The sequence below is a fragment of the Heteronotia binoei genome, chromosome 3, assembly GCF_032191835.1.
Source record: "Heteronotia binoei isolate CCM8104 ecotype False Entrance Well chromosome 3, APGP_CSIRO_Hbin_v1, whole genome shotgun sequence".
Taxonomy (NCBI): Eukaryota; Metazoa; Chordata; class Lepidosauria; order Squamata; family Gekkonidae; genus Heteronotia; species Heteronotia binoei.
Window position 1 is genome coordinate 19,498,625 of NC_083225.1, and position 21,768 is coordinate 19,520,392.

General features: G+C 45.5%; 2 protein-coding genes across 4 annotated transcripts in view; both read right to left on the reverse strand.

Annotated features, from left to right (window-relative positions):
- The window catches only part of SUGT1 (SGT1 homolog, MIS12 kinetochore complex assembly cochaperone), a 49,418-nt gene extending 40,596 nt beyond the window's left edge, over positions 1–8,822 (reverse strand). The window contains exons 1-2 of the mRNA XM_060233553.1: positions 8,701–8,822; positions 8,565–8,610 (exon numbers count right to left, since the gene is read on the reverse strand). Coding sequence (XP_060089536.1) covers positions 8,565–8,610; positions 8,701–8,726 — 72 coding nt within the window. The 5' untranslated portion in view covers positions 8,727–8,822. The remainder of the gene's footprint in view (positions 1–8,564; positions 8,611–8,700) is intronic.
- A 4,267-nt stretch (positions 8,823–13,089) lies between these two features.
- Positions 13,090–21,768, reverse strand: part of ELF1 (E74 like ETS transcription factor 1) — a 135,115-nt gene continuing 126,436 nt past the window's right edge. For all 3 annotated transcript variants that reach the window (XM_060233555.1, XM_060233556.1, XM_060233554.1), the window contains one exon: positions 13,090–14,758. In XM_060233555.1, the coding sequence (XP_060089538.1) occupies positions 14,152–14,758 (607 nt within the window). In that variant the 3' untranslated portion in view covers positions 13,090–14,151. The remainder of the gene's footprint in view (positions 14,759–21,768) is intronic.

Sequence of the window (21,768 nt, forward strand, 5' to 3'; positions counted from 1 at the left end):
CCAAAACTGAACACAGTGCTCTAGCTGAGATCTAACCAAAGCAGAGTAAAGCAATACCATCACTTCATGTGATCTGGACACTATACTTAGTTTATATTTAGTTTTCTCTAGTTTATATTTAGTTTTCTCTAAATCTTGGAAGCAACTATTAGGGAAACTCTATTGAACAGGTCAAAACTACCAAATATCTGGGGATTAATTTTTCCTATAATGGGAGCTGGGCAACCCATCGCAAGTGCGCTCTAACAGTGGCAAGAACTAGTGCCTTGGCTATTGCCCGTTTCTTTTATCTGAAAGGGAACCGATATGTCCCTATGGCCCTAAGAGCTTTCAATGCGAAATCTAGCCCCCAACTCTTATATGGTGCCCCCATATGGCTCAGTGCCTTCGATTACACCATCTTTCTTTTTGAGGAAAATACTGGGATTACCAAACTGTGTTCCTTATGCTGCAATCTGCATGGAAACTGGACTGTTGCTGCTGGAAACTCGCGCCTGGCTTTTGACCTTTAAGTTTTGGCTGCGCCTTTTATTTAATTCTGATCAGAATCCTTTCACCTTTTTGATGCTGATGGACCATCATGCATCCAAATGATTGACCCTGATCCAAAAGAAAATCACATCCATAGGAATTACCTTGGATGCATTTTATCTATCCTCTGCTTCTGCGGTATTTCAATCCATCAAACGTAGACTACTAGATATCCAGTTGCAACGTCTAACTGAGGCAGCTCGGAAAACTTGCTCCCCAAGCTATCTGGGTTTATCCCAGACTCCTGGGCTTTTAGCTCCCTATTTCCTCCTTTTAACTGATTCTCACCAAAGAAGAGCATTCATGCTGGCTAGATTTAATGCATTACCATCGGCCATCCTTTTCGGAAGATACCACAGAATCCCCCGCAATCTTAGACGATGCCCTTGTAGTCAAGGAGTCATCGAAACGGTCCCTCATGTTCTTCTGGACTGCCCTTTTTATAGCAGTCCACGTGCAAGATACCTAGATGCACTGCTTTCTGACCATCAAGGCCTTTCTGACAATGCCGAGGTCCGTTTTTTACTCCACGGGAAACACAACTTTGTCACTACTCACGTTGCTTGCTTTTTACAGGTTGCGATCCAAATCAGAGAGGCTTTTACTCATGCATAGCCTACTGCTATTTTAGGTCATTTAACTTTTGCTGGTTTTTTAAGGTTTTATTATAGTCTATAGCGTCACTATTGGTTTTAAAGTATACTGTATTCTTGTATAAATGCCAATAAAGGTCTATGGTATGAGAAAGGTATAAAGGTCTATGGTATGAGAAAGGTATACTTCTGTCGATTCAGCCAAAAATCACATTTGCCTTTAGCGACCACATCATGCTGCTGATTCATGTTCAGTGTATTCATGTTGGAGTAAACTATAAGAATGATAAAGGCGATATATACTGAACAATGTGCAAGGTTATGTATAAATGAAGATCTTACAGATGAAATGATAATTAGCAAAGGTACAAGGTTGTCCGCTTTCCCCACTGTTGTTTATAATGACTCTTTTTGTTTTAACAATTTATTGATAGCATATGGTTACAAAACTTAATTATTTCTTAATTATTTCAGTATTAACCCATATGACATTTCAATCCCCCCTCCCTCCAATGTTGACTTCCCCGAGGTTATAAATTCAAATTCAATACTAAAGGTACTACTAACTGATCAAAATTCAATATATATGTTCTTACTACTAAAAAATTGTCCAATGTCTTTTTACTTTCCACTCTTTCTCCATATATCCTTTGAATTTCTTCCACTCCTTTTTAAATATCTCCAAATCATAGTCTCTTAGTGTTCTAGTTAGTTTGTCCATTTCACTCCACGATAAAACTTTCATACTCCAGTCCCATTTCTCCAGTATTTTTTCTTGCTTCCAAAGCTGCGCATACAATGTCCTAGCCACTGAAAGCAAGTACCAAATTAAAGTCCTGTTTATAATGACTCTTGAAATCTTATTGATGCAAATACAAGATGACGAAGAAATAGAAGGAACGAGAATTAAAGGATTTGCTTATAAATACAGAGCATTTGCAGATGATATAATGTTTATAAATGAAAATCCTACACAAGTAACACCTTTGTTGTTGGCTAAAATACAAAATTTTGGAGATTGGCAGGATTTTATGTGAATAAAGAAAAATCAAAACTTTTATGTAAAAATATGCAAGTTAATAAACAAAAGGAGCTGCAGAGACTAACAGGATGTGAAGTTACTTCTAAAGTAAAATATTTGGGTGTGGAAATAACACTGAGGAATATTGACTTGTTTAAAAATAATTATGAAAAGTTATGGCGTAAAATGGATGAAGATATGATAAAGTGGAACAAGCTTCATTTGTCATTGCTTGGAAGAATAGCTGCAATTAAGATGAACATTTTGCCGAGAATAATATACTTATTCCAAACTATTCCGATTGTGAAAGACAGCAAACAGTTCAATAAATGGCAAAGGAAGATTTCAGAATTTACATGGGCTGGAAAGAAACCAAGGATCAAAATGAAAGTTTTAATAGACGCTAAAGAAAGAGGAGGATTCCAATTACTAGATCTAAGACTATATCATGAAGCAATTTGCTTAGTGTGGATAAAGGATTGGGTGACGCTATTGAATAAAAAACTTTTAATGTTGGAAGGTTATGGAAATAAATTCGGCTGGCACGCTTGTATGTACTATGGGAAGAAAAAGATGGATGGTTTTTTCTCTCACCATTACATAAGAAATAATTTGTTAAGTATCCGGATGAAATATATAAGATATGGTGATAAGAAAAAACCACTATGGATAGCGTCAGCAGAAGTAATAAGAATAACAGCTGTTTCAGGAGAGGGAAAATGGATGTCATACAATCAACTATTAAAAATACAAAGCGGTAAAATAGAATTGAAAACTGCTGAAGAGTTGAATAATAAGTATGATTGGTTTCAAATGCAACAAATAAAGAGTTTGGTGGAAAGTGATCTCAAAACTGATGGAATAAGACGAGAACAAACAGAAATGGACAAAATTCTGCTTGGAGATAATGAAAAATTAATTTCGAAAATTTATAAGTTACTTTTAAAATGGTCTACGGAAGATGAAGTAGTGAAATCACAAATGATTAAGTGGGCAATTAATGTAAATAAAGAAATACAGATGGACACATGGGAATATTTGTGGCAAAAATGAACAATAAGATGTCAGATAGATGTTGGAAATGTAAAAAACATGAAGATTCTTTCTACCATATGTGGTGGACTTGTGAAAGAGCGAAAAAGTATTGGCAGATGATTCAACAAGAGATTTCTAAGATCTTGGGATACGAATTCAACAAAGTTGCTGAGACTTTTCTGTTGGGATTACAAATGGAAAAATTTCCAAAAGAAGATAGAACTTTAATCTTATGCTTGCTCTCAGCTGCTAGGACATTGCATGCGCAGTTGTGGAAGCAAGAAAAAATACCAGAGAAATGGGATTGGATTGTAAAAGTTATGACATGGAGTGAAATGGACAAGTTAACAAGAACCTTAAGAGACTATGATTTGGAAGTATTTAAGAGTGGAAAAAGAGTGGAAAAAGTTCAGAAGTTACGTAGAAAAAGAGTGGAAAATAAAAGGACATTGGACAATTTTTGATAATGATTAAGTGTAAGAGGGAGGAGGATTTTAATAATATGGTTCTTAATAATTAAGGGTACCTTTAATATTAATATTTTAAGTTGAGAACACCAGCGGGGGTCAAGTAACGGGGGGAGGGGTGGGTAGAAAGTAATATATGGGATAGAGGGGAAAAGTAGTTATTAATGATGTAAGAAATTGACTGTACTACCATGTTACTAATAAATAGTTTGAAACACAAATAGAACACACTAGGCAGGCAAGTCACCACATGGTCAGTACATGGGCTTGCCACCCAGCTGTCTACCTGCCTAAGGATCAAATTACCGACCACCAAGAGTCCCCCTTCCTCCCTGCCTAGGCATGGATCCTTGGTGCAAAAGGATGCCTGTTCACCAACTGCAGAAGAGGCTCCTTCTGAGGGCACATTTCCCTTATCCTCAGCACGGTGCCCTGTTTCCTCTTGACCCTCATGGTTCCTGACAGCAGCAGGGCTGCCATTTTCAGAGTGGGACACATCTAACAAGTCCCTGAGAGCCTTCTCCATGTGCTTAACTGACTGTCTCTGCTTCTCCAGGTCAGCCACCTCAGCCTCAAGGGTGCAAACTTCTTCCCTGAGGACCAGGAGCTCCTTGCATCAAGCACACACCCAAGACTTCTGTCCAGTGTGCAGACAGTCGTACATGTGATACTCAGTGCAAAACACTGGATAGCCCCCAACCCGCTGCTAGCATTCTGCCTTCATAATTTTTTTTAATTAAAAAAATAAATATATACTACCCCCTTTTAATACCCTTAGTATTTATGTGGCTCTTCTTATGGAAAGTCTACTTATCTTATTGGGAACACGAGGAGACTAGGCACCTGGCTTCCTGGGCTTCTCTCAGAGCCCCTAGGCCAGGAGGCCTTTGGGTTTTGTCCTTCGGCTTGCGCCTCTGGAAAGGTGCAGCCTTACAAATGCAAAGAGGGTGGGGCCAGCAATCAGCCCCAGGCAACACGGGCACTTCCAATCAGCAACACTCAGCTACAGCCCAGTCAAAACAGACAAAAAGAAACAGCAGTTCCTCACTCCCCAGCAAGCACACACACACTCTCAGGCTCTCTCCTTCCACAAAGTAGCCTCAGCTAAACTTCCTCAGCAGTTAAGAAAAGGGAAACACTCACGTTTCCTTGTTCTGCTCTTTCGTAGAGCTTAAGTCACCCATACATCTTACAGAGCCCAACTGACTTTTGCATTTTACAGACCCCTAATTTTTAATCCATCCATATTTTACAGTGGAAATTGCTAGAGCAGGAAAAAAAACAAGTGATTGAATTAACCAGTACAGAGTTCCCAATGTGGTGCCCACCAAGTATTTCAGAAAGTGGGCGAGGCCGACAGGGTTTTTGATGAAGGTTAAAATAACATTGCCTCAGTAGCAGTTGTCACCAGTGTTAGTTGGACCTCCTGATGGCACTTGGGTTTTTTGGCCACTGTGTGACGCAGAGTGTTGGACCGGATGGGCCATTGGCATGATCCAACATGGCTTCTCTTCTGTTCTTATGTCTGGGGCAATGATGCTCTGTATTCTTGGTGCTTTGGGGGGGGCACAGTGGGAGGGCTTCTAGTGTCCTGGCCCCACTGATGGACCTCCTGATATCACCTGGTCTTTTTGGCCACTGTGTGACACAGAGTGTTGGACTGGATGAGCCATTGGCCTGATCCAACATGGCTTCTCTTATGTTCTTATGTCTGGGGCAGTGATGCTCTGCATTCCTGGTGCCTGGGGGACACAGTAGGAGGGCTTCTAGTGTCCTGGCCCCACTGATGGACCTCTTGATGGCACCTGGGGGTTTTGGCCACTGTGTGACACAGAGTGCTGGACGGGAGGGGCCATTGGCCTGATCCAACATGGCTTCTCTTAGGTTCTTATGTGACACAGAGTGTTGGACTGGATGGGCCATTGGCCTGATCCAACATGGCTTCTCTTATGTGACACAGAGTGTTGGACTGGATGGACCATTGGCCTGATCCAACATGGCTTCCCTTATGTTCTTATGTGACACTGAGTGTTGGACTGGATGGGCCATTGGCCTGATCCAACATGGCTTCTCTTATGTTCTTATGTGACACAGAGTGTTGGACTGGAGGGGCCATTGGCCTGATCCAACATGGCTTCTGTTATGTTCTTATGTGACACAGAGTGCTGGACTGGAGGGGCCACTGGCCTGATCCAACATGGCTTCTCTTATGTTCTTATGTGACACAGAGTGTTGGACTGGAGGGGCCATTGGCCTGATCCAACATGGCTTCTCTTAGGTTCTTATGTGACACAGAGTGTTGGACTGGAGGGGCCATTGGCCTGATCCAACATGGCTTCTCTTAGGTTCTTATGTGACACAGAGTGCTGGACTGGAGGGGCCATTGGCCTGATCCAACATGGCTTCTCTTAGGTTCTTATGTGACACAGAGTGTTGGACTGGATGGCCCATTGGCCTGATCCAACATGGCTTCTCTTATGTTCTAGTTTTATTCCCTTTCGCTCCTCTTTCTCAGTGTACTTAAAAAAAAATTACCCCACTTTCCTCCTGCATTCAGGACGGCTTTGTATTTGTGACTTTCAGATTCAGCTTGTCATCTTGGTCTGAGGTAATAAAACAAAGTCTGATTCCAGTGGGACTTTATACCCAGAATAAAACTTCATTGGTCTTAAAGGTGCCACTGGAGTCAAACTTTGTTCTGCTATCAAAGAGAGAGCATGTGAAGACAGCAGATCATATCTCTTAAGCGGTGGAAGAACCAACACTAACACACACACAAAAAAACCCACCAAGGCACATAACATCGACAGAGCAAGGTCTGTGCAGTAATTAGCATTCTCAGACTATTCAGACCATTGGAGGAACATTTTATTCCATAAGAGCATACACTGGACAATCACTGCACTATTACAGGAAATAAACAGCACAATGCATTGCTACAGTTAAAGAAATTAACACACTTTTTTCAGAATTAAGAAGTTAGCAAGAGAAGAATTTAAACTACATGAAAGATAAAACCTTAGAGTACAGCAGGGAAATAATACAAGCAGTTGCTAAATAAGTTTCAGCAATCCAAGAGATAACACCCAACCCAAGCCTTTAGGGTTCCCCCTTCTTTCTGGCATTGCGGGCAAAGAGCTACTTCACAAAGGCTACCTGAGAACTCACAAAGAACTGTGGTTGCAAGTTACCAATTTTATATACCACTAAACATCCAGTTCCTTAGCATGTCTTACCCCCGCTCTGAACAAAGCAGACAGGTTGCTGCAGCCAAGACTGAACCTCCCATTTCTCCACCAGGAATGTTCCTGAGTCACAGAGATGGACACACAAAGCTGCCCTCTACGGAATGAGACCATGTGGCCCATAAAGGTGTACTCTATGACTGGCAGCAGCCCAGGCCGAGACCTTTCACATGACTTTTGAGTTGGAGATGGCAAAGATTGAACCTGGGACCTTCTTCATGTCAAACAGATGTTGTACCCCCCACACATGGCTTCTCGCCAATTCCAGCAGGATACACACACAAGCAGAGGAAAACCACCTCTGATTCGGCTAATGTTCTTATCCAGTACACCAGGGGTGGCCAACAGTAGCTCTCCAGATTTTTTTTTGTCTACAACTCCCATCAGCCGCAGCCAGCATGGCCAATGGCTGGAGCTGATGGAAGTTGTAGGCAAAAGAACATCTGGAGAGCTACCGTTGGCCACCCCTGCAGTACACCTTCTGCATAATGCCTCTCTCCTGCATATGTAGCTCTGCCAGGTGGTGCAAAGCACAACTGAACCACAACTCATTTTCTAGATCTCAGTGCCACACAGGGCCGGATCTGAGAAGGGGGTGCTTGCCCGGACCGCCGATGCAGGGGGGGCGCCAAATTGGGTATGGAGTCCATTGTATTCTATGGCAGGGGTGGCCAACGGTAGCTCTCCAGATGTTTTTTGGCCTACAACTCCCATCAGCCCCAGCCATTGCCCATGCTGGCTGGGGCTGATGGGAGTTGTAGGGAAAAACATCTGGAGAGCTACCGTTGGCCACCCCTGGCCTACAACTCCCATCAGCCCCAGCCAGCATGGCCAATGGCTGGGGCTGATGGGAGTTGTAGGCAAAAGAAAAACATCTGGAGAGCTAACGTTGGCCACCCCTGGCCCTACAACTCCCATCAGCCCCAGCCAGCATGGCCAATGGCTGGGGCTGATGGGAGTTGTAGGAAAAAACATCTGGAGAGCCACCGTTGGCCACCCCTGGCCTACAACTCCCATCAGCCCCAGCCAGCATGGCCAATGGCTGGGGCTGATGGGAGTTGTAGGCAAAAGAAAAACATCTGGAGAGCTAACGTTGGCCACCCCTGGCCCTACAACTCCCATCAGCCCCAGCCATTGGCCATGCTGGCTGGGGCTGATGGGAGTTGTAGGCAAAAAACAACTGGAGAGCCACCGTTGGCCACTCCTGGCCCTACAACTCCCATCAGCCCCAGCCCCATTGGCCATGCTGGCTGGGGCTGGTGGGAGTTGTAGGCAAAAGAAAAACATCTGGAGAGCTACCGTTGGCCACCCCTGGCCCTACAACTCCCATCAGCCCCAGCCCCATTGGCCATGCTGGCTGAGGCTGATGGGAGTTGTAGGCTGATGGGAGTTGTAGGCTGATGGGAGTTGTAGGCATCTGGAGAGCTACCGTTGGCCACCCCTGTTCTACGGGACCATAAGATGGAATGGCCCAAACCGGGGCGTCATTTTTAAATTTTGCCCCCACTCAGAAAACACGTAGATCCGGTCCTGGTGCCACAACCCTATCCGGCAGGGGCTTTTCCCCGGGAAGCGCTCTGTGTCCTGCTGCGGCTGGCCATCCTTCCCCGGGAGACGGGAGCTCCAGGCCCCGCCGGGAGACTGGCACCCCCGCCGCGCCCTAGGGGCTCACCTGCACGGCCGCCGCCGGGTCCCGCTCGAGGTCTCCTTCGGACAGCCTGCGGGGGAGAAAGAGGCGCAGAGTCAGCGCGGGGTGGCGGCAGCGGCGGAGGGGAGAGGGGGCCGGGCCGGCCGGGCGGGCCTCTCACCGCAGCAGCGCCGCTCCCTCCGCCATCGCGCAGCCGCCCCGCGCCAGAAGCTTCCACAGGGCCGCCCAGGGACGGTTGTCGCCGCGCGACTTCGTAAGCGCCTGACGACGACGCCGCGCCGGAAGTCAGGGATATAGAGTTGGGCGCCGCTCTAGGCCTTGTGACGCCAGTGGGCGGGGCTGCGGCGGAAAGGAGAGCTTGCGAGGCTCCGACCGGAAGTAGCCCCTCCCCACTTTTCCCCGGCTCAGTGGCAAAGGGTTGCCAACCTCCAGGCGGGGACTGGAGATCCCCCTGAGATTACAACCGAGCTCTGTCCCCTGGGGGAAATGGCCGCTTTGGACTAGGGGGGCCAGCTCCCAGGGGGGAAGTGCCTGGAGACTTGGGGGTGGGACCTGTGGAAGGTGGGGTTTGGCCAGGGGCCTCCAGCGAAATATATGCCATAGATCAGGGGTGGCCAATGGTAGCTCTTCAGATGTTCTTTGCCTACATTACCCATCAGCCCCAGCCATTGGTCATGCTGGCTGGGGCTGATGGGAGTTGTAGGCCAGAGGTGGCCGACGGTAGCTCTCTAGAGGTTTTTTGCCTACAACTCCCATCAGCCCCAGCCAGCATTGCTAATGGCTGGGGGTGATGGGAGTTGTAGGCAAAAAAAACATCTGGAGAGCTACCATCGGCCACCCCGCCATACATCCAAGAGGGCAGCCTTGGTCTGAAGCAGTTGAACAAAGCAGGAGCCAAGTGGCACCTTTACGACCAACCAATTTTTATTTAGAATGTCAGCTTTCATGTGCTCTTAAGCACACTTCCTCCGACGAGGAATCCGGCACAGTGATCAGAGCCATACATAGCTGAGCAGAGCCATACATAGCTGGTAGGCAGGGGCCCAGAATGCAACATGGTACAGATTTAAGAACCAATGACAGTGAAGTAAAATTATCTGGTAGGCAGGGGTTGAGAATGTGAAATGGTACAATGAAAGAATAGCAAAATTAAGAAATTGAGCAAACCTTTGATCTGAGTAGCATCAGCATGCGAAAGCAACAAAACAGTAGTATGTCAAAATGTGAGATTGTCAATGACAATGGGAGATGGGTTCAATATATGTAATGAACTCCTCTCCAATTGTGATTGACATATGTGATTGAACATTACATATATTGAACTCATCTCCCATTGTCCTTGACAGACAATCTCACATTTTGACATACTATCTCACATTTTGACAATCTCACATTTTGACTTGGTTGCTTTCGCATGCTCAGATCAAAGGTTTGCTCAATTTCTTAATTTTACTATTCTGTCATTGTACCATTTTACATTCTAAACCCCTGCCTACCAGATAATTTTACTTAACTGTCATTAGTTCTTAAATCTGTACCATGTTGCATTCTGGGCCACTGCCTACCAGCTCTGTATGGCCCTGCTCAGCAATGTATGGCTTTGCTCACTGTGCCGGATTCCTCGGCTGATGAAGTGTGCTTAAGAGCACATGAAAGCTGACATTCTCAATAAAAATTGGTCTTAAAGGTGCCACGACTCCTGCTTTGTTCATAATGTCATAGAGTCCATCTTCCAGAGTGGCCGTTTTCTCCAGTTGAATTGATCCCTATCGCCTGGAGATCAGTTGTAATCCCAGGAGATCTCCAGCCATCGCTTGGAGGATCCACAGGAGGAGAGAGTCACCAGAACAAAACCGTGACTAAAATTCTAAGAAATGCCTATAAATATATTGATAAAACATGCAATATCAATCAACATGAAATTCTGTTTAAATATCAATCAGTAGAAAAAATTACATCGCACATTCCTTATAAGTTGTGTTCCTTATAAGGTGCAGGTGGGGGCAGGGGATCCTCCGCCCACTTCAGGGTCATCAGAAAGGGGAGGGGGGATGCTTGCTGGGCATTCCGTTATTCCCTATGGCAGGGGTGGGGCACCTTTTTTTTGCCAAGGGCCATATGGATATTTATAACATCATTCGCGGGCCATACAAAATTATCAACTTAAAAAACAGTGCTCCGCCAACGGAGAATGATTCAGGCCAGCAAATTAATGCAAATAATTGTTTTTCTATTTGACGTCATGTGGGGAGAGCCTAATCTGGAGCACACACACACGTCCTGCTGCCCTAGGCAAATGCATAGGTCCAGGGCTTTTTTGTAGAAAAAGCCCAGCAGGAACTCAGTAGCATATTAGACCACATCCCCTAATATTAGCATATTAGGTCACACACTCATTAACATATTAGGCCACACCCTCTGGGATAATCAAGTGCAAACTGAACGGTGACAGTAACTTTTCCAGGCCCTGCAGCAGTTCTGGCCGGCCAGCCAGGCCCCAGGGAGGCTGCTGCACAGTACATCTGGGCCCTGTGATCCCTGCCTGGCCCTGGGAAGGCTGCTGAACAGTGTGGCTGGGCCCCAAGAACCTCGCTGGCCAACCAGGCCCCAGAGAGGCTGCCATAAGGCTCGGTTCGGCCCAGCAATCCCCAAGGGCCACACCAAGTGACCTTGAGGGCCGTATACAGCCCTCAGGATGGAGGTTCCCCACTCCTGCCCTATGGAGACCGATTCCCATTGGGTATGATGGAAAATTGAACTGCGGGTATCTGAGATAAAGGCACCGAAGTTTCAGCATAGCATCCACTGCGTCTCCCCAAAATACCCTCCAAGTTTCAAAAAGATTGGACCAGGGGGCCCAGTTCTATGAGCCCCCAAAGATGATGCCCCTATCCTTCATGATTTCCAGTTGAGAGAGGGCATTTAAAAGTTGTGTGGCTCCTTTAAATGTGATGGCCAGAACTCCCTTTGGAGGTCAATTATGCTTGTCCCAACCTTGCTCTTGACCCCACCCCCAAAGTCCCCAGATATTTCTTGAATTGGATTTGGCAACCCTAGGTGAATTATAATAAAGTGCACTTCCCCCAAAAAAGTCTATTTTCCCAAAAAATCTATGATCCTCACTGGAAGCAATTCTCATAAATTTCAAAGTGCCTTGGTCAGATCAGAAGCGATGCCTGTTAGTTCCAAAGCGTGTCCTGTGGTCAGGAAATCCTTTTCTTACCTTGTTCAAAATCCAGCATTAATGTACCAGTTGCTGAGATGTGAAAAATATTCTTCTATTCTTCAAAGTCAATTTAATTTTTTTCTTCATAAGGTTAACAATAAAACCAGGTTGCTTACCTGTAACTTGATCGTCTTTGAGTGGTCGTCTGTGCAGTCACAGATTAGGATTAGGATGCCTGTTCCAATCTTTGGGTCGGTAATTTACCAATCCAAAGGGATTTTAATGCCCTTTCTGACAAATGCCCTTTAGTGCTGACGAGTACAGGAGCTTCCCGACCCGGAATCTGGTCAACTCTTTACTTTTCAGATGTTTTGTGTTTCAGCCACTTTCCACTTCTTGGCTCAAACCCACATTCTGTTTCAGATGGCAAGATATATATTTGGCCGTTGTGTGACACAGAATTTTGGACTGGATGGGCCATTGGCCTGATCTAACATGGCTTCTCTTATGTTCTTATGTGATGCAGAGTGTTGGACTGGATGGGCCATTGGCCTGATCCAACATGGCTTCTCTTATGTTCTTATGTCCAACACTTTGTGTCACACAGTGGCAAAAAATTTATATCTATATCTATCTATATCTATATCTATATATAATATACACACACACACACACACTGTGGCTAATAGCCACTGATGGACCTCTGCTCTAAACCCCTCTTGAAGGTGGCTATGCTTGTGGCCGCCGCCACCTCCTGTGGCAGTGAATTCCACATGTTAATCACCCTTTGGGTGAAGAAGGACTTCCTTTTATCTATTTTAACCTGTCTGCTCAGCAATTTCATCGAATGCCCACGAGTTCTTGTATTGTGAGAAAGGGAGAAAAGTACTTCTTTCTCTACTTTCTCCATCCCATGCATTATCTTGTAAACCTCTATCATGTCACCCTGCAGTCGACGTTTCTCCAAGCTAAAGAGTCCCAAGTGTTTCAACCTTTCTTCATATGGAAAGTGTTCCAGCCCTTTAATCATTCTAGTTGCCCTTTTCTGGACTTTCTCCAATGCTATAATATCCTTTTTGAGGTGCGGCGACCAGAACTGCACACAGTACTCCAAATGAGACCGCATCATCGATTTATACAGGGGCATTATGATACTGGCTGATTTGTTTTCAATTCCCTTCCTAATCATTCCCAGCATGGCGTTCAAATAAATACCTTTACATTTTTAAAATAATAAATGTGCTACCTGCTACAACATTTCAGATCTCAGTTAACTATACTGATCTATCTTCTACTGCAGGACAGAACTAAACACATACCTCCATATTAGAAAGCTACAGAGATCAATAGAAAACACAAAACTCCCAGTTCACAAACAAAAGGTACAAAGATGTTGTACTTGATTTATTTCCATAATAAACCAATTAAAATACAAAAAGACAAAAGTTCAGAAGACTTTTACAATTTAAAAATTTGTCTTTAAATACAAATTCACTCTGTAATATATGCATACATATAACATTAGAGCTCTAAACATAATGATCTTAATTGCATCTATAAAATATTGCTCTAGGGAAACTTTCTTAAATGGAAAAAAAAATCTTTGAGAAATTAAATTACATATTTACAATAGAAAAAAGTTCTCTCATAGAAACATTTTATTCTCAAAATACTTGCACAAGTTGCATATACTTTTCCCCGCTCCCTGACAAAATAATGGGAAACAAAAAGCAAAATGTTTTAAACTTTAGTTTTAAAATGGTCCGGGGAGGGGGGGCTTGTGGGGGGGGAAACCCTGCACCCAATAACCTTAATGTTATTGACTGGGTGCATCTAATGGAGCAATATTAGGAAAACAGATAAATACACAGCTGATAACAGGTACAAATATCAAATACCTTCTTGAAAAGAGGACGTGTCTTTATATTTTTTGCACTGTAAGTAATCTTTGGTGCAAAATGCAATAGGAACAGGTTCGGCTGGCCCTGCCCTGTTGTTTACCATGCACGCAAAAGGAAAACCTTTTAGCTGAATGGTATGAGATAGTTCTTTGGGATTTGCAAGAAGAATTGCATATGTGGAACGAAGGAAACACTTTCGCGTAAATCAACTGTTGCTGGAAAGCACTGATTATAATAATAATGACGTTATTATGGAAAGATAGACAAATAATGCATAAAGTGCAAGGAATTTAGAATTTCTGGACAGTGATCAAAAAAAGAAAAATGCATGTTCCTTCATGCTTGCATTTTGGAAAAAAAAAAAAAGTACATTATTTAGCAAACAGAAAACTGACATAAATTCTACAATGTTATTCCTAAAATTAACTTCAGAAATTAAAAGAAGCTTTGTAATGCCTACTTCCGAATCGAGTGATAATACACAACCGAAGAAGCCCCATGGCGTTAAGGAAACCTCCTTCCACACAGTTCACTGACTTCCGATTCACTCACAGGAACTCGGCTCCCACTGTTCAGTCTCCTGCTTAATGTGTACCGTGGAGGGAAATCCATTTGAACTGGACACCATCACCACAAAAGGCGGCTGCTGAAAGCCCGGCTCTGAGGGTTTGGCCTTGTCCGCCTTACCATCACGTGACTCTGATTTCGCCACCTCCTGAATAACGGTCGGCTTATTTTCTGGAGCCTTGATGACGGAAGTGATCACTGTGCCGGATGGCGAGTTGCTGGGTGTCAAAGTTACTACAGGGGCAGCAGTGCTGAAGGACGAAGGTGAAGCCATGTTGACCGTTCCGTTGCAAATTGTCTGCACGTTGTTGCTGAGCACCTGGTGAACCTGCGCAGGACTCAAGACGATGGAGGAAGGAGGCGAGACCGGCTTGGAAGAGTGCAGCATGATGTTCTCCTTAAGGACCGTCATGGGCTGTGATGTCGGGATGGCCTGAAGGATGAACTTCTGGGATGTCGCTGCAGACGCTGGGTCTGCGCTGGCTATTACTGTTGTCAGAGGCACTGTCTGGAGTGTTACGGTGTGCAGCTGCTGGTTCCCAGGCGAAACGACGACGGGCACCTGTCCTGCAGCTTGGATGGTCCTGTTGAAATAAAGAGAACAAGTTTCTTGATCGTTTGAAAGATACTACGACAGAGGTGTCAAACTCATTTGTTACAAAGGGCGAGATCTGACATAAATGTCACTTTGGAGAGCCAGTTTGGTGTAGTGGTTAAGTGTGCGGACTCTTATCTGGGAGAACCGGGTTTGATTCCCCCCTCCTCCACTTGCACCTGCTGGAATGGCCTTGGGTCAGCCAGAGCTCTGGCAGAGGTTGTCCTTGAAAGGGCAGCTGCTGTGAGAGCCCTCTCCAGCCCCACCCACCTCACAGGGTGTCTGTTGTGGGGGAGGAAGGTAAAGGAGATTGTGAGCCGCTCTGAGACTCTTCGGAGTGGAGGGCAGGATATAAATCCAGTATCTTCATCTACCTCACAGGGTGTCTGTTGTGGGGGAGGAAGGGAAAGGAGATTGTGAGCCGCTCTGAGACTCTTCAGAGTGGAGGGCGGGATATAAATCCAATATCTTCTTCTACCTCACAGGGTGTCTGTTGTGGGGGAGGAAGGGAAAGGAGATTGTGAGCCGCTCTGAGACTCTTCGGAGTGGAGGGCGGGATATAAATCCAATATCTTCATCTACCTCACAGGGTGTCTGTTGTGGGGGAGGAAGGGAAAGGAGATTGTGAGCCGCTCTGAGACTCTTCGGAGTGGAGGGTGGGATATAAATCCAATATCTTCTTCTACCTCACAGGGTGTCTGTTGGGTGGGAGGAAGGGAAAAGAGATTGTGAGCCGCTCTGAGACTCTTCGGAGTGGAGGGCGAGATATAAATCCAATATCTTCTTCTTCATCTTCTTCTTTGCTGGGCCGGGCCATGCATGCCATAAAATGCAACACCAGGTACTGGAGATATAAACTCGATAAAGGTGATTTCAGGTGCTGAATGGCAATAGGTGAATCACAACAGCAGCTTGATTAGATTTGCTGTGATATGCAGAAGGGCAATAGGCATGAAGATTACCAGCACTGGTAATGAGACAGGCGGCAGCAGCAACCTCCGGGAATCATAGAGTCAGAAGGGACCTCCAGGGCCATCTGGCCCAACCCCCCCGCACAATACAGGAAATTCACAAATACTTCTCCTCCATCCCCTGCTCCATACCCAGAAGACAGCAGAAAACCTTCAGGATCTCTGGCCAAACTGGTCTAGAGACAAATTCCTTCCTGACCCCAAAGTGGCAATCGGCATTTCCCTGAGTGTGTAAGAAGGGGCCAAAAGAACGAGGGAAGTACTGATACACAGAATTTCATCTCCTTGTACTCCGCCAAATGCATTTCTTGGATTTCTTTTTACAGCCAAACTTGATTTCTTTTTACAGAAACCTAGCACAAGCAAGTTTAAAACAGCCTTTCTTGTCTTTCATTCATCCATAACTTGATACATGCCCATTTAAGAATTAATTTTCCATTTTTCACATACGAGCATCAACAGTGGGAGAATGGCTTGTTTATTTCCCCATTTCTGGAAAAGAAGCAGAGCCATTTGTAGGGTTTACATTAAGAAACCTACCGATATTGAGCGAGAGAACAATTCTGCACAGAGTTGTGTGGAAGGGGAGATATTTTTTTTGGGGGGGGGGGGAGGATTATTGTTGAAGTGATGCTTCCAATGATAAATACTTTTCTTCTCCACCATCAGCACCTCTCTATAGTTACCACCTTCATAGAATCGTAAGAGTTGGAAGGGACCTCCAGGGTCATCTAGTCCAACCCCTGCACAATGCAGGAAACTCACAAATACCTCTCCCTAAATTCACAGGATCTTCATTGCTCTCAGATGGCCATCTAGCCTCTGTTGAAAAACCTCCAAGGAAGGAGAGCCCACCACCTCCCCAGGAAGCCTGTTCCACTGAGGAACCGCTCTAACGGTCGGGAATCAGAGTTGGAAGGGACCTCCAGAGTCATCTAGTCCAACCCCCTGCACAATGCAGGAAAGTCACAAACACCTCCCCCTAAATTCACAAGATCTTCATCGCTGTCAGATGGCCATCTAGCCTCTGTTGAAAAACCTCCAAGGAAGGAGAGCCCACCCCCTCCCGAGGAAGCCTGTTCCACTGAGGAACCACTCTAACGGTCGGGAATCAGAGTTGGAAGGGACCTCCAGAGTCATCTAGTCCAACCCCCTGCACAATGCAGGAAAGTCACAAATACCTCCTCCTAAATTCACAGGATCTTCATCGCTGTCAGATGGCCAGCTAGCCTCTGTTGAAAAACCTCCAAGGAAGGAGAGCCCACCCCCTCCCAAAGAAGCCTGTTCCACTGAGGAATTGCTCTAAGTCAGGAAGTTCTTCCTGATGTTAGAATCCTAGAATCATAAGAGTCGGAAGGGACCTCTAGGGTCATCTAGCCCAACCCCGTGCACAATGCAGGAAACTCACAAACACCTCTCCCTAAATTCACAGGATCTTCATTGCTGTCAGGTGGCCATCTAGCCTCTGTTTAAAAACCTCCAAGGAAGGAGAGCCCACCACCTTTCAAGGAAGCCTGTTCCGCTAAGGAATCGCTCTAATGGTCAGGAAGTTCTTCCTAATGTTGAGCCGGAAACTCTTGATTTAATTTCAACCCAGTGGTTCTGGTCCTACTTTCTCTTCCAAAGTTGCAGCTCCCCAGCTGAGAGGAAGATAGCCTCCTTCCTCCAGCTTGTCTCCACCTCCCAAAGAGAAATCTTGCAGGTTGCAAAGTGAAAGCAAATCAAAATCCTCCAAACTGCCTCTATGCCATTGCGACTTCACCAGCAAAGGTTTTACTTTTGCAGGGAGAATCAATATTTTCTGGCTGCAGGCAATCCAATCCGGTGGGTGGGGGTGGGGGGAAGCTTCCTATCCTCATTCCCAATCAAACCACACACACACACACCAAACCTCCCCCAAACTATGACCTCTCTTATTGTAATTCACTGCCACAGGAGGTGGTGACGGCTACAAGCATAGCCAGCTTTGAGGGGATTGGATAAAAATATGGAGCAGAGGTCCATCAGTGGCTATTAGCCACAGTGTGTGTGTGTGTGTGTGTGTGTGTGTATAAATATGTGTGTGTGTGTGTATGTACACACACAGACACACACACATATATTAGCTACTGTGTGACACAGAGTGTTGGACTGGATGGGCCATTGGCCTGATCCAACATGGCTCCTCTTATGTTCTTACGTTCTCTCCAAAATATTATTCCAACTGCACAGAATTCAGCGGGTGCACAGGGAACGGGGAAGTTGCATGGCCAAAGACCAAGAAACAGACTCAGAGGAATCTCTCTCCTCCACTCCCCCCTCCTTTTTGCATCAATAAATCCACAGACACTGAACGCCTCCTAAAAGCCACCGAAAACTTCCTAGTTCACTGGATTGCAGCTCTGACTTCCCCTTTTTTTGCAAAATGCATCAGGAAGGGGTTTTTTGGGTAAAAATGGAAACCTCCCTCAAAAAGCGGGATCGAACCTGATCGCTTTAACAACCTCCCTTTAAAAAAAAAAAACGAAACCCACGATGCACTCTCTTAAGAGCGCAGCCCAAGCTGGTGAGGCTGGAGGGGACAAGCTCTTCCCTTCCTGGGATCCCTTTGCTTGACCGACCCTGCTGCAGAGAGGAGGAGCCAAGTATCTGGCAGTGAGGACTGCCTCCCTCCCAAGACCGACAAGAAAATGGTGCTGCACAAGCAGAACTCTTGCACCTGCAGAAACGTGACCCCTTAACTGATTTTCAGCACTAGCTCCTCCCCCCCCCCCCCCCCAGAATCAAGCTGAACTGAACTTTCAAGGGCCAACAGCAAGTATGAGCTCATGTGCAGCCCACCCTGATTTCATTCTTTACACAAAGGGATTCATTCCACGCCAGCGGGGTGGTCGGAACAATACCATCTCTGAAAATACAGCTCCCCTCATTCCAAATACATTTCTTACAGTGCTAAGTTTGTTAACGGAGCGCATGGACGGGTGCGCCTTTCCTTTCTGAAACTCCTCGTGCCCAGGCACAACGGCAAAAGTATTTTCTTGCAAGAGGATGCTGAAATAGGCCTGACTTCCTGAGTTGCGGCTTGCTGAGACTTTAGCAATATTTCCTCGCTACCCCGTCATAAAACCTACACAATTTCCTCTCTTCAGCTTTAGCAGGTAACAGCAGGCCAGAGGCTGGGTGAGTGGGGGGGGGGTGTTGAAAGGACCTTTTTATCAACCTTCCCTCAGCTCCTTTCTCCCCATCGGTCCAGCTTCTCCAATTGCTTCCATAAAGATAGCTTCAGAGAACAGCCGTGTCAGTCTGCAGTAGAACAGCAAGATCTGAGTCCAGTAGCACCTTACTGGAGACCAATAAGATTTTTTGGCATGCAAAGGACCCAGGTTCAATCCCTGGCATCTCCACCTGAAAGGACCAGGTAGCAGGTGATATAAAAGACTCCACTCGAGACCCTGGACAGCTGCTGCCTGCCTGAGTAGACAATACTCTGCATGCCAAGCAGATGCCCTGCCACTGAGCTGTAGCCCCTTAGATACAATAGAGATGCAAACAATGTGACAAAAAATGATAATGGAACCAAAGCCCCAAACCCACAAAATTTCACTAAGGCAGAAAAAAATATGGGCTGCCAGGGATACTATTTACTGCTTACAGCAGGAGACCTTCTGCTGGTTGCCCCCCTGTCCTCCCCAAGCAGCAGAAGAAAAGATCTGCATCTGAAATGACATCAAGTGACACATGGTGTCCCACCTGCCCAAAAAACCCTCATTTGTGATGTAAACACACCAGGTGACACCTGCGTTTTCAGGGAAGGACAGAACATCGCCTGACAAAATCTCATCACATCCATTGCTAGAGCTCATCTGTGGCCACTGCTCTGTCTCTACAATTCTGTGTCTACAATTCCGCCTCTACAATTCCGTCTCTAAAATTCAGATACAGTGGAGAGAAGACTTGGAGAATGCATTTCAGACTAAGCAACCAAATTATTTGCAAAAAAGCTACTCTGAGCATTCAATAGGTGACCTCAAAGTAGCTGTTTTACTGTAAAGGAACTTCAAGAACAGAATGGAGAGAGAAATTGCTGTATTACAAATGATCATGAAACTTGGAACAAACACCTCCCCAGGACTGAACAGGGATATTGGTTTTTTATCTCATTACAGATGCTAAACCCACTCTCAGTGAGTATAGCTGTGCATCCACAGTGTTCCAATATATTTCTCTTTTAGAACAGTGTATCAGAATAATGGTTTTTTTGTTTGTTGACATGCTCAAATGAGGGATGTGGGCTGTTTGTCTCATTACATATACCAACCCACCTTCCACTATACTTTAATGCACCCTGTTTTTCTAAGGGCTAACTTATATTATTTCTCTTTTAGAACAGTGTATCAGAATTTTTTTGTTTGTTTTTTTGTACTGACATACTCAAATGGGGGATATTGGCTGTTTGTCTTATTGCATATACCAACCTATCCTATGGCAAACTATATGGATGTTACAATCTCTTGAGTAAACATGCTCTCTATTTAAACTAACAAAGTCAGAATGTTACCTAGATTTATGGCACTCCTACAACAGCAGTCTGCTTTTTATCACCCTCCGGTGTTTTTTCAGCCATTTTGTCCTACACTAACAAACACAGATCCTATTTGTGATTCTTTTTATCTGCTAAAAACATTCCCATGATTCCACACTGCAAACTTGTATTAAGAATTGCTGCGTCCATTCCCATTCTGTCCGACGAAGCCTGCTTAAGAGCATACGAAAGTTTAAATTCTGAATAAAACGTAGTTGGTCTTAAAGGTGCCCTTGTCTACTGCTTTGTTCTATCGCTTCAGACCAACACGGCTGCCTACTGGGATCTATCCATCTATGTGACGAGAAGTGATAGGAAGGTCTGTACACCCCCCAAAAAACCATAGTTGTAGGGGCCTCATGTGGAGGTGGGCTTTCAGCAGAACTGTGGTGGTCACTGCCGTATCGCCCAATAGGCAAAGATTATGATGAACAGGGTCGAAACATTTAAGTTAGGAGTCTCAGACCAAAGCTACAATGCTGAGGATTCTTTCCAGGGGAAGGAAACCCCTTCCGAGGGTGGAATCGAAGGTAGACCTTATAAACTGAACCCTCTGTGAGGGATCCAACTTGGATTTCTCTCATTTGTTTGTTTATTTAGATTTCTTTCCTGTCCTCTCCACAAGTGGACTAATTTCTCTCAATCAGGAGGCCAAGAGCCATGCAGGATTCTAGGACTATGTCCTGCTGGTGGATGGCATTGTCCCTAGAGTCAGCCACCAAGAGTCCATCATCTAAATTGGGAAATACTTTGCAGCCCTTAAGCGAGGAGACTAGCCACAGCTGGGGCCATACATAAGCAGTCCTCTAGTTTACCCATCAGATCATCATGAGGAATCCTGTCAAAAGCTTTACAGGAATCCAGGCAAAAAACATCAACGGCATTCCCTTGATCCAGTAAGATCGTCACTCGATCAAAGAAGGAAATGAGGGCCTGCATTGCCCCTTCCAACTCTATGATTCTATGATTTAGTCAAGACCCTCGGGGCCACGGGTAGCCCAAAGAGGAGAACGGCATACTGCAAAAGTTGTCCCTCGCAATAAAACCAAAGGAATTTGTGATGTTCATGATGAATCGAGATATGGAAATTGGCATCCTTAAGATCCAAAACTGTAAACCAGGGGTCCTCAAACTACGGCCCGCGGGCCAGATGCGGCCCGCTGAGGACGTTTATGCGGCCCGCCGGGTTATGGCAAAATCAGACCAGAAGTGACGTTTGACCTAAACTCACGTTAGCAATGCACACTTCCGGCACTGGGCTGAGGCAGCAGAGACAGAGTGTGAGGCGATACCGAGGTGAGGTGAGTTCCTAGGCTGGGGTGTGTGGTGTGGGGAAGGGAGAGAGATGCAGAAGACGGAGAACTGACGGCCCTAAAGGGAAGGGACGGTGGCTCAGTGGCAGAGCATCTGCTTGGCAAGCAGAAGGTCCCAGGTTCAATCCCCGGCATCTCCAACTAAAAAGGGTTC